The 13,854-nt window shown below is 38.1% G+C and overlaps 2 protein-coding genes across 2 annotated transcripts in view; one reads left to right on the forward strand and one right to left on the reverse strand.

Moving 5' to 3' along the window:
* Positions 1–3,405: 3,405 nt before the first annotated feature.
* On the forward strand, positions 3,406–7,986 carry LOC121376246 (keratinocyte proline-rich protein-like). Its single transcript, XM_041504069.1, has 2 exons — positions 3,406–3,813; positions 5,204–7,986. The coding sequence occupies exons 1-2, from the start codon at positions 3,520–3,522 to the stop codon at positions 6,197–6,199; spliced, it is 1,290 nt and encodes a 429-aa protein (XP_041360003.1). The 5' UTR covers positions 3,406–3,519; the 3' UTR covers positions 6,200–7,986.
* A 2,877-nt stretch (positions 7,987–10,863) lies between these two features.
* Positions 10,864–13,854, reverse strand: part of LOC121376011 — a 37,966-nt gene continuing 34,975 nt past the window's right edge. The window contains exon 16 of the mRNA XM_041503769.1: positions 10,864–13,426. Coding sequence (XP_041359703.1) covers positions 13,181–13,426 — 246 coding nt within the window. The 3' untranslated portion in view covers positions 10,864–13,180. The remainder of the gene's footprint in view (positions 13,427–13,854) is intronic.

The following is a 13,854-nucleotide window of genomic DNA, read 5'->3' on the forward strand; positions in this document are numbered from 1 at the left end:
GGTAGGAGGAATAGACTGATTTTATATATTATATTATATATGTTTGTCACTGGCGTAGGAAAAGGGGGGGGGGGGGGCAAGGGCGGGGGGGATATGCCGCAGCGATGGTATATATATATATATATATATATATATATATATATATATATATATATATATATATATATATACATACATACATGTGTGTGTATGTATGTATGTATATCCCCCCTCTCTCTCTCTCTGTGTGTGTGCGTGTGTGTGTGTGTGTGTGTGTGTGTGTGTTTGTGCCCCCTACCCTCAAACACTTTTTTGGCAGCTTCCTACGAGATGTATTACTTTTTATCACAAACTGAAACACTAGTATTTCATTAAAATAAATCAGCTGCCTGTTTTGGTTTTATGAGTAATTATCCACATAATTGGGGACAGCGAAACTTAAGTTAAAAAAGATAACAAAGCTTAAGTATTATTGAGGTCATCGATTTGGTGATAAGTCGTTAATTTGACATTTTGGTCAAAATAATGCATGCTTTCATTGATAGGTCCCGAAACTGCAAATCAAAATGACCGTTTTTTGTTTGTTTGGTTTTGTTTGGTTTTTTCCACCACGTATAGCTATCTGGAAGAATCTCAGTGTACCAAATACACAAATAAAAGAAAGAAATGTTTTATTTAACGACGCACTCAACACATTTTATTTACGGTTATATGGCGTCAGACATATGGTTAAGGACCACACAGATTTTTAGAGGAAACCCGCTGTCGCCACTACATGGCTACTCTTTCCGATTAGCAGCAAGGGATCTTTTATTTGTGCTTCCCACAGGCAGGATAGCACAAACCATGGCCTTTGTTGAACCAGTTGTGGATCACTGGTTGGTGCAAGTGGTTTACACCTACCCACTGAGCCTTGCGGTGCACTCACTCAGGGTTTGGAGTCGGTATCTGGATTAAAAATCCCATGCCTCGACTGGGATCCGAACTCAGCACCTACCAGCCTGTAGACCGATGGCTTAACCACTACGCCACCGAGGCCGGTAAATACACAAATGATGCGTGGGTTAAATGTTTCATTTGAATGAATGAATGAATGTTTAACAACACCCCAGCACGATGTATTTTCTGTGCTGGGGTGTCGTTAAACATTCATTCATTCATTCAAATGAAACATTTAACCCACACATCATTTGTGTATTTGGTACATTGGGATTCTTCCGTATAGCTATACGTGCGTGTGTGTGTGGGGGGGGGGGGGGGGGGGGACACACGTGGAAAGTAAATTATGCAATCACAAAAGCGCAAAGAAAAAAGATAAAATATCCAATATGTACAATGTATATAACTTGTATATAATTGTTTCTTCCCTTTCTATTTCAGCAACAAACACATCTAACAGTACATATATATGCACTTTCATTTCAGCAATTAATACTATTGTTTTATTACAGAGATGCCAAGCGCTTTTTAAAATAAAACAAGCACTGTGAGAGTACTGCTAAAGCAATGCATGTCCCCTACCGAACTCAATTGTTTTTCGTATTTCCTAATTTCAAGGGCCATACTTCTGTGAAAAGTGAGTAAATCACCATAAAAGTTAGACTTGATCAGTAACAGTACATGGTAAAGGTATATACACAATTTCATATCAATATCTTCAGGCATTGTAAAACAAACGTCTAGAATTGTTTTTATATCTCCTAAGTTTAAGGAAACAACAGGAGTTAAGGGTATTGAACCGAGCATAGCCGTACGGGCTCCCATTTTTGTAGGGAGGGGGCTAATTTGTGCCCGAATTAAACAAAAGTGCCCGAATCATATTAGCATTACTGCCAAACAGCTATATAGTGTTACAAACGAATTGCCACGCATTTTTACATGGGTTACAACTAATATTTTGGATAGAATAATAAAAAATACATGATTAAAAGTGTTTAGGCCAGGTAATTTTCCCCGAATTTAAGTGTACATGTGTAGTCCTCAAATGTGTTCAGCAAAAGGTATTGCATAAGGTATTGCATCCCATTTCATTTTTGTCACTGATGTGTCATATCATCAATATGACATTTACATATTGGCCGTAAAACGTTTTGAAATAGGCCTACTTGGAAATATATAATAACCGGCATAATAAAGCCACTTATATGTCAAAATGACAGAAGAACATTGCTTGACAAATAATTATGGAAGCCAGTGTCGATTTGCATCTCTATATAAAGATCAAGGCATGATTGACTGATAACTACTTTAACGTGCTCATATACCACTAGGGTTTCGAACACGCCCATCCAGAGTCCGACCTCCGATAAAATCGGTTGCCTGACTCGGGATGGAGGGGGGGGGGGGTGTCAAGCCATGAACAGGATTACTTTCTGTTGTTATATCAATGGAAGGTGAACTGCTGTCATTGTCATGTAATTATCGAATGCTACGAGGTCATCAATATAGCAAACAGTATAATTAAACACTTTTGCTACAAGTAGGTTCCTTTGTTTTGATTTTATCAGATTAGTTTCTAATTCATGTACACTGCAACTTTGGTTGCTAAATGACGAAGACAAGCAAATATTGTTTTATGGGAGAGTTGCAAAAGTTACAGTCAGGTATTTGTACAAATTAAAAAAAGCCAACCCGAAACAAATGTGGACCACAGCTTTTGCTGGAGGGTTCGGACGAACCCCCCGAACCACCGTTAAATTCAGGCCTGGAAAGAGTAGTATATGTGGCAGCAGCGGTATTTTAGCAAAGTTGTGTGATATGACAGGGTTGGGTTTTGTTTTGTTTTTTTTGTTTTTTTTAACCATGTGTTACAACTCCCCCTTCCTACAAAGACCAACGGACGCTTGACGTAACAATCAAAGTTTTAACCGCGAAAAACATTTCACCGGTTGTGAAGTATATTTATATCATAATTTATTTTGAACAATTTGGAGAATACATCAAATTATTACTCTGCTCTCCAACTATTCATATAATGTTTAGCGGAATGCCTTAAATAGGTGCGGACCGGCTTCGGTGGCGTCGTGGCAGGTCATCGGTCTACAGGCTGGTAGGTACTGGGTTCGGATCCCAGTCGAGGCATGGAATTTTTAATCCAGATACCGACTCCAAAACCTGAGTGAGTGCTCAGCAAGGCTCAATGGGTAGGTGTAAACCACTTGCACCGACCAATGATCCATAACTGGTTAAACAAAGGCCATGGTTTGTGCTATCCTGCCTGTGGGAAGCGCAAATAAAAGATCCCTTGCTGCCTGTCGTAAAAGAGTAGCCTATGTGGCGACAGCGGGTTTCCTCTAAACAAATCTGTGTGGTCCTTAACCATATGTCTGACGCCATATAACCGTAAATAAAATGTGTTGAGTGCGTCGTTAAATAAAACACGTCTTTCTTTCTTTCTTTTTAATAGGTACGGACCTCGTAGGAACGTTGCATACCAACGTTACGTCATTCGTCTGTCGCTATTCCCGAAAACCGTTTCTCTTTGGGGAAAGTATGTTAGAAAGCGCTTTTCACCAACGATAATCGAATCTTCTTGCTGTGATGACTACCTGGTTCCAGTCGGGACACCTGTCCGGTACAGACAATGAACCGTTGGCGGAAGGGTTCTTGGAAATTCTATGTAATGTATTGACGTGCTTCAAAACGGAAGGTGATGGCGCTTGTCCTCCTGTCGTTGCCACACTCATGTTCATCGCCGCATGCGTTCTGTTCGTGCTGCCGGCGCTGAAGCAGATATTCACCAGACAGTTCTTCAATCGTCTCAGCGTTCTGCTATCCATTGTTTCTGTCTTTATTGTGTTGGCCGTGCTCCTGATGCTCACAGTCGCTGTCCAGGTAGGCCTAAGTATTTAATTATAAGTTGGGGACTACTCGGCCTAATTCACTAACATTCACAACTTTGCGATGCAAAATGATTTGCAAGGATGATGCGATGTTCGTTAAGAGAACCTAAGAGAGCATTGTGAATTAGGCCCTTGGGTACTTAATTACAAGCTGGGGAGTTCAGTTTCGTTTTCCTATGGATGGCTGAAACAAGGTACTATTCAAGACCGTGTAATTTACTCCTGTTTTTTTCTTTATATATGTTTTTGCATTTCATCGCGAGATCGTAAATTTGAAAGAATTTAATGGATTAAGCTCTTGGCTACTGTTTAAGAAACCCTGCTTCTGTTATTTAAGACATATTTCTGTATTACTGACGCCATATAACCGTAAATAAAATGTGTTGAGTGCGTCGTTAAATAAAACATTTCCTTCCTTTATTTTTGTATTAAAACTTAGTCATGTTGATGCACACTCGGGTGCTTCAAAGTTATAGATTTGTATTCAAAATCCTGGCTTTTGTTTAAGACCCCCAGCGATTCTGTTATTTCAGATGAATAGGGTTCACGCGAGTATTATTGGAGACGACAATGGTCAAGTATTTACAGTAATAGATGTTAATGGCAAATGTGGAAATTAAATTAAGAGTGGTATGGATGGCCAATAAAATTATTGGGGGAAGCAATGTCCCCTGGATTAATTCTAGAAACATGACGTAGGATGTTTTGTTGTCGAGTGGTGCGTGCGTGCGTGCGTGCGTGTTTGTACTTACTATTATTAGCCAAGGATCCTTGTTATGACCAGTGGCAGGCTTGACAGCATATTCTAATTTTAATATTTTCGAGTTAATTTTGCAAGGTTATATATATCTGTCCTGAGTGAATGAATGTAAACACGAGCCTCTGGCGAAATAATTTGTAATTCCTCGTAGCTTGTTAGTTATTCTCTTAAGAATAATAAAAACAATTTAAAAATAAAAAATGAATTTTTAGTGTTGTTATTAGTAAATATGTTTCAAATTTAATTATAAGTATTGTCTGTTATTTCTTAAATTCTTAAAAAATTCACCCGCAAACTAAACGTGAAGTTATCTGAACGATTTTGGAGTTGTGTTCCAGGAACAGTGAAATTGGTTGTCTCTTTGTTTCCATGGCAGGCTAACAGAAACACAAAATATCGAAAATGAAACGTCCCTCATAGCAAAAGGGATTCCTTATACCACTATATTAATGTGTGCACAGCGTCTTGTTAAATTTATCTTTCAAGAACCATTTTGGAGTGGTGCTTAGGAAAATTATCTGACGGACGGACACCTTTTTAATATCCCCCGCAAATTTGATAGTGGACCTTTAAATAAAACGCCTATACATGTTTATGTATATATATTTGTTTTATGTTATAGGGAAACCATCTGTTTTGCTTCATGATGAATGGACGTTTTCACCTCTTTTCGGGATTATCAAAAGTCTGGCAGCGACTGATAGCAATATACATGATGTTTATGCTGGTCATATTTAACTTTGGATGCGCCCATCTCCTAAAGAGCACTTTTATCAGAATGTGGAACTTTGTAAGATGTTTCAATTGCGGTAGAAGAGGTTCAGTCTGTAAGCGTAAACGTCCATTGTGCAAACCAAGACGTCCATTGTGTGCATCAAAACGTGCGTCGTGTGAGTCGATTTCTTCGTGGTTTAATCCAATACGTGTATACAGTCAGCTAAAATGTTCAATGTCTAAGCCAACACTTCCACTGTGTGAGCCTAAACGTTCATCGTGCAAGCTAAAAGGTGCGTCGTGTCAACCGAAACGTACACAGTCTATTACAAAACGTCTACCGTGTGAGCCCAAATATTCTTCATGTAAGCCAAAACATCCACCGTGTGAGCCAAAAAGTCCACCATGTACACCAAGACGCACAGCATGTGAGTCAAGACGCCCTTCAATGGCGCGAACATGTTTACCATGTGAACCAAGGCGACCACCGTGTGAGTCACAGCGACCATCGTGTGAGTCAAGGCGTTCACCGTGTGAGTCAAGGCAATCATCATGTGAGTCAAGGCAATCACCGTGTGAGTCGAGGCAACCAACATGTGAACCATCGCAATCCTCAATGTGTCAGCCATGGCGTCCATTATGTCCACCAAAGTCACCACCGTGTAAACCACAGCGTTTAATATGTAAACCACAACCTCCAGTGTGTGAGGAAAAGAAGAAGAAGAAGGCCACGAAGAAATTGTGCCAGTTGACAAGCAGCTCGGACATGCCGCTGAAAGCGGGTAACTGTAAGAAACCCGAGGACATCGAGTTTGATGTCGTCTGCCATATTAAACTGGAAGGCGTCACGTCCAAAAACCGGAAATGTCAGGTCAAAGTCACACGTCAGGGAACAGGGTATTGACGAAAGGATTAAAGAATGAAATGAACGAGAATATCTACAGTTTAAATAAACTCGATTTCACATAAATTAAATACGGCGAGTTTGTGACAATCACGAAATGATTGAAAATTATTTTGCACAACCTCAGGTAAAGTGCATCTTGTCACGTATACAGTCAGGTCTAGCTCTGAATGATCTAATGATCAAATTATTTTTTAAACTTGAAAAACCCCTACAGAAATCAAGGAAGGGCGGATCCTGGATTTTGTTGAGGGAGAGGGTTTACAAAGAGTGATTTGAGTTTGTAGAATACAAATCAACTGAGCTCCCAAGACTGCGAGATCGGTAGTTGGTTCAGAGGTATGCTTCCCAAAAAGGTTTGAAATAAAGATGCCTAAAAGACGCGTTTTTAAGGTAATAATATTTAGTGTTTATATTATTGATGATTAATCTGAAAAAACAAAAACGTCATTAAAAAAGTTTTTTCAAACGGGCATAAGGGAGTCACGGAAACCCCACCTGAAACCACCAACGGTTATTTTCCAACACAATATCAATCGTTACGTGAAATTATTTCACCAAAACAAAATACAATTACATGTACTAGTAGTCAATGAGACTTACTCAGTTGTGTGGATTGTTAATTAATGTTAATTGTGTCTGTCTCTTCGTGTCAGTTCCTCCTTTCATGTGCAATTGTGAAACTGTATATTTGTTTTGTTTTTATGCATTGCACTTGTTATTTAGTATATAATAAATTATACATACACTTGTTATTTTCCTACGTACGGGATGTGTGAAAGTGTACATTTGCTTTGTTATGTATTGCACTTTTTATTTAGTATATATACAATGTATGTACACTTGTTATTTGATATGTACGGGTTGTGTGAAAGTGTATATTTATTTAGTTGTCATGTATTGCATTTGCTATTTAGTATGTATATAATTATATGTATGTATACTTGTTATTTTGATATCTACGGGATGCGTTTATGTATCAATTTTAGTAGTGTAGTGCTCTATCTGGTTTATAGTGAATAGCTGCAATTGTTTTAAAGAAATTAAAATTCAACATAATCACCAGTAATAAGCAGGGGGCCACATCAAGGTATTCTGCAAAAATAACAACAAAAAACCAAAACAAAACAACAACCCGGTTTTACATGAAACCAAAAGAGCCTTTATTACGATACCTTTTATGTACTATTATTCGATCTTGTCTTGTATTTACTTGTTGATCTTCGTTTATGTTTAAATGTGAATATTTTCATCTCACAGGGAATTCAAGCGAGGAATATTATAATATATCTGTTTTTACTTTGGTTTTCAGCTTTGCGCTGTTTTTAAAGAAAGAGATAGTGATGATACACCATTTTTTTAAAATTATTTTTAAAAGGAAAACAAAGAATGAACATAAAATAATGCTAAATTGAGGGGAAAAGAAAATAAGCACAAAAAAGAATACAAAAAAACCCCCAAAACACCAAAAACAAAAAAGAAGAAGAAAATACGGAATGAAGAAAAATTATAAATTATAATAACAATCCATCATTTCTATGTATAATCTTAAAATTCACACCTTTTAAAAAAGATTTTTGGCATGAAAATAATTTTTGAATATAAATGGTTTTTAGTAGTATATTTACACTTCACTAGTTCACGTCATAACAACAAAATATCCATGTTCATAAAATTACCATATACAGTGTTTCGGTAAACTATACAAATAAATTTGATAGTAGTGTTTGTCAAAATATTCATAATCATCGTATAATAAATTAGAAATGATTTTGTTTTTACAGTAATATTGAGTTTTGTTGATTTATATATTTTTTTATTTTGTCATTAGATTTTCAACTATTTTCTCAAGGCCACTACACGCGAGAAGTATGCTACGTTGAGATCACGTCCTTCTAGATGTCGAAGTGTCTTACTCAGGCACTATGATAAAACTCTTGGTGGTGGGAGGGGAGGGTAAATAAAATAAAAAAAACCCGAATCATGGCATAGTAATATATGGTCTTTTTCAGGTAAACAAAAATAAAATTGTTTAATCTAAAAGGACATAGTTTTGTATTGTTTGGAGCGGGAAGGAGAGGACAACTCCCATAGCTTTGTTGAATCTGGGAATAGAAACGGCTAGGGATGTTTGTTTAGCAGTGCCCTGTAATAGGTACTTAGCATACCGATAATGCGATGTTCTTACCTAACAGCAGCAAGAGACGTTTATTCATATTTTCATTACTACCAAACATCATCTGATGGTACCAAATGATTTACTATGCATTTTAATTAATTTATTTATTATTATTATTTAACATGGAAGGAAAGGCACTCAACACATTGTATTTACCGTTATATGGCGTCGGACATATTATGGTTAAGGACCACACATATATTGAGAGAGGAAACCCGCTGTCGCAACTTCATGGGCTACTCTTTTCGATTAGCAACAACGTATCTTTTATATGCACCATCCCACAGCCAGGATAGTACATGCCACGTCCTTTGTTACATCAGTTGTCAAGCACTGACTGGAACGAAAAATAGCCCAATGGGATGATCCTAGACCGACCGCGCATCAAGCGAACGCTTTACCACTAGGCTACGTCCCGCCCCTTATTTAACATGGATTACAACTAATTCTGCAAGTAGAATGATGGAAATATATGGTAAAAAGGCTTCAGACAGCTCATTTTGCCCTAACGGCTTCGTCGGATTTTTTTTTCGTTGAACCCCAGGCCAAATCCCCCGTCTCATGCTCATGGCAAGGGATTTTAAAAATACACTTTTCTACATATAGTACAACGAATACCACGGTATTTGATAAGTGAGAACACTAGCTGAGGAAGGGATGTGAATGTGAACTAGTTTAACATGCCCCATTACCACTAAAGTTTCAGGCATGTCCATCCCGGGTCCCGTCTCTGGATAGCCAGGGACTTGACTCGGGACATAACAAAGGAAGGAAGAGAGATAGAGAAATGTGGATTAGTCTATTACGCTTTGGAATGGGACAGAGTTGGGAGTTGTGGTACAGAAATAGCAAAACAAAAGGTAATAGGTGAAAACCGTTTTATTACATGCGAATATTTAGTATATTTTACAATACTACAACAAAATTAAAGTCCATAAGAATCAAAGAGGGGAGCACACGTCCAACCCGTTCCACTTGAGACCCACAAAATTAATTTTTGGCCAAACTATACACATACACTTTTAAAATGTGGCTGTACCTTCCCAAAATAGTATGTGCTCCACTCCATCACCACTTGCAATAGGCGATCTGAATATGTGGTTACCATGTGGTCACCATGCGGTTACTATGCGTTGGACGTGCACTCTGTCTACACTTGAGGCGACCAAGACAGGGTGAAGTCTTAGATAAGCCCACTGTGTCGGTGATCTCTCGATCCTAACATGCAAATGCTGTTCAGCGATCAGGCGTGGTGGGCCCAGGAATAACTCGAGGCTTTAATGTCGATACTCAGGTCTCACTACACAGATGTCATCTGCCATTGAAACCCATGTTAAATTGCCCAACTTCAAATGAAGATTGCCAATGGAACGGGTTCTCGTTGGCACTAACAATATACACCATTGCGAACATACATTATATAAGCATTTATTTTCACTCCAAAATTGATAACATTTCCTTCTCAGTGTTTTGCAATATGACCGTATCTGGCTGTAGTACCGGTCCGAACAGGTGGTCCATTAACAGATTCATTACCGATCACCATTAAATATACATATTGTTTTAATTTTTCACCTCTTCACCGTTTCCTGGAAGTGAATATGTGAACCATAAAATGTGTCAACTATAATGGACCGTGATCAATGAACTCTCACCCGGTGTGTGTCTGTCGGGGGGGGGGGGGGGGGGGGGGGGGGGGGGGGGGGGGGGGGGGGGGGGGGTTATGAGAATGTTCTGGAAACAATTCATAAAGATGTGTATGACGTCGTAATCAGTAACTGAGTTTTTACTAACAAAGTATTGATGGCAGTGAATGATGGATACACATGTTCGCATGCAACAAATACTATACTGTGGGTTTGTCCTTTAGTACTAAATCGTGTCGAGAACCAAGTAAGGCCTGTGTTTTGCACTATAAAATGTCTATAAACATTTTACTCTCACTACAAACTTTCCAAATAAAATCAGCTTCTGACCAATTATAACCTTATCTAATAAAAACATTATAAACATCTACATCAACCTGGATTTTGAAACATGGAAATTGTGTTATGACCACATTTCATATCATGCTGTATATTTTCAGTTCTCAGAAGTTTGAAAGAGACTTGACGTTTGGGTAGACCAGATGGTGATACTGGGATACAATGCCACTGCCGTCAGTAGTGTGCTCCGTTAGTGGTGTATCAATCCTTTTTATTTCTATGTAACTCCTACATAATGCCATATTATGCTTAATTATATGGATGGGTTGTTTTGACACTAGCTAAGGAAAAGAGGCAGATATCTTGTATATGCATTTTTTTTACATACAAGACAACACATACCACTAGCTAGGAGAGAGAAAGAGAGATATACACATACAAAAGAGAGAGAGAGAGAGAGAGAGAGAGAGAGAGAGAGAGAGAGAGAGAGAGAGAGAGAGAGTTGGGAATCATACGATATACTAGTAATCTCTTTGCAATACTTAAAATAAAACAGTAAAAACAACTTCACATCTTTTATTACTAAACATTTGCGAGTATCAAATAAATATTACTTTAAACATTAGATATAAAATAAAATAAAAAACCCAACAACAAACCTACCTACAACCGCTCTCCCCCCCAAAACCCCCACACACACACCCCAAAGAAAAAAACAAAACCCCAAAACAACAACAAAAAACACAAAATACTCCATTATCCAACAACAAAATACATATAAAATCACAGTAAAATATAAATGATTAATTTGTTGTGTTCATCCTTTATGTTAATGGTCCAATTTTAGCACATGATCATTGTATTTGTACAATACCCACACACACACACACACACAGCATATTGGCGTTTATCCTTAACATTAGGTGTACAAACGTAATCATGATTGTTGCATATGCATAGAAAACAGGCAAAAATAATACAAAATAATAAATAAATAAATAAATAAATAAATAACATACAAATAAACAAACAACAACTGTCCCCTACATTATTCACCAGTTTTTAGATTGATGTGTAGAACATAAAACATAGATTACTACTATACATTAAGGGTCAAGATAAAATTTATTTCGAGGCATGGCATCGATGCATCTGTAAAAAAAACTCGCAAAAAAACAAAAACCCAAAACATATAAAAAACAAAGACAAAAAACCCCCAAAAAACCCCCAAAAGAAACAAACAAATAAACACACAAAAAAGGTTTTAAAAAAATATAAACAAGAACTTCTAAAGACACCAAGCATTAGAAAACGAAATACTAATAAACATCCTGGTCTAAAACCCAATTATTAGTGTCGAAGATAGTTTAGAGGCACAGCAAGTCAAGGTTACATCCCAAACCATAATGACACTTAAACCCGTACCACACAAAATGGAAGTAAAATGATGTATCTGGCGTCTACCCTGGCTCTTAAACTCGCTGCCGCTACACAATCTTCTCATACCGAACAGTAGCGATGTATGTTTTTTCTCTATATTTATTTTCCCACAGACGGGACAACATATACTATGACTTATAATGTACTAAACGCGGGAAACTAGTATTAACAGAATAAATACAACGGATCCACCGAGATCCATAATTCCTACATCACAAACGATGTCACCTCTGGCGTATGAGCAAGTCATATACAAGTCTGGTCTCGGGTTATACCTTGTTGCTGGCCTAGACGAAGGAGCCGGCAAAAGCCGACACCTGCGCCCAAGACAGGCATACGCCACAACAGCTTGTTTTGGATGTGCACGTTAAACACTATGGCATGACCTGACCTCTAATTTACAATAACAAACCTTAAATGCAGCTACAGTTCTTACGACCTCTAAAGCTACGTTCAGACCTTACGGTGAGCTTAAGCTGTGATTTAACCTATAGCGTCGTTCAATAAGGCATCATATTATTTACACTTTTTCTCCACACAGATGGTTGATGTCTGACAAGCACCGAATATCAGTTCGCAAGACGTTACTAGGAAACCGCAAGAATGATAAAAGATGTATGTTTAACAATAAAACATGGCAAACATATCTATAATACACGAAGAACAACTGAAGACATCTGAGTGAATGCCTATAGGTTTTGTTTCAGGGTGTTTTCCACACTTTCATAATATTATGTTGCCGTCTTATTTCGTATCAACTCTAAGACAGGGACCCTAGGACTGGGATCCTTTGTTGTATACTCAACCAATACATTCGATGTAATTGACGTCAGTTCAGCAACACCTGACCATTAACCCGTCTTGGATAGACCCGATAGCTGAGAAGTGTGTTACTGCAGCGTGCCTCAACCTTAATTCGATATAGGCACAGACATATATCAGAGAAAAAAACAAGATGAGGAAAAACAGACGCCAGATAATGAAATTGCATTAACAGCTGTCAGGAATCCACCGTACACACAATACACGATTGTGTTACAGTATTATATTTCCTCCTCTTTATGCATGGCTCTCGTAATTCTTCTCCTGTCTGAAAAATACCCATAAAACGCTGAGATTTCGAATAAATATGTTTTTCTTTTTTTTTAATACACAAACCTGTTTTTGGATTCTTATACCATCTGAAATAGACCTGTATTAAATATTTAATAACAGGCGCTTGTGCTGGGTGGGGTTGGGGGTCGTGATCAGGGTGGACCCTTCACTCAAGAAACTTTCAATATATTTTCGGGGGAGCATGACTCGACCCCTCTATGAACCTCGCTTGTACAGTCTAATATTCCTGCACGCACGCTTAAATAAACCCATTAAGTTGACAGTCTCGAGCAGCAGTTGTACGTTCCCAGTGTTCCTTTCTCGTCTGGCAACCCATTACGTTTACAGTCTCCTCGGCTGTTGTTTGTTCGCAGTATTCCTTTCCCGCCTGGCATAACCCTTCATTATGTCTTCCACCACGCAGTGTTTGTACAGCTCCCAATCCTCACTGATCTGCAGATTCTGCTGAAAGACTCTGTCAGTTGGATACGGTCGGAGATATAAACACAACTGCTTCTTCACCTCTTGGTTGGCGTGCTGTAAGAAGTATTCCTTGCTCAACATGATACATTCAGCTCCTTGGCTGACCTGTAAAAATACAACAACACAAATAAAAATATAAACACGACCAAACAACGTTAGTGAATCCGGATTATCTGTATCTATCTTGGTTGGCACCAAATGTTTGAGATCTAATAGCCGATGATTTACATATCAATGTGCTCTAGTGGTGTCGTTAAACAAAACAAACTTTACCATCTTGGTTGGCGTGCTCTAAAACGAAATCCTTGGACAACATGATACATTCATCTCAACAATAACACAAATAAAAATATAAACAGGATCAAACAACGTTAGCGTATCCAGATTATCTGTATCTAATGCTAGACTTAGACTACCAACTGCCACGTCACAGTTGGCCAACTTTCTGCTCTCACAACTTCTACGACTGTCCAGTTGCTAGTCTGGGCGCTCTTACAACTCGATTCTCGTCGTATAACCCATTAGTTGTTCAT

The sequence above is a fragment of the Gigantopelta aegis genome, chromosome 6, assembly GCF_016097555.1.
Source record: "Gigantopelta aegis isolate Gae_Host chromosome 6, Gae_host_genome, whole genome shotgun sequence".
Classification (NCBI taxonomy): Eukaryota; Metazoa; Mollusca; class Gastropoda; order Neomphalida; family Peltospiridae; genus Gigantopelta; species Gigantopelta aegis.

Coding starts and splice junctions, on each gene's coding strand:
- LOC121376246 (XM_041504069.1), top strand. CDS start 3,520: ATGACTACCTGGTTCCAGTCGGGACACCTGTCCGGTACAGACAATGAA. Junction 3,814..5,203: donor TGCTCACAGTCGCTGTCCAG/GTAGGCCTAAGT, acceptor TTTATGTTATAG/GGAAACCATCTGTTTTGCTT.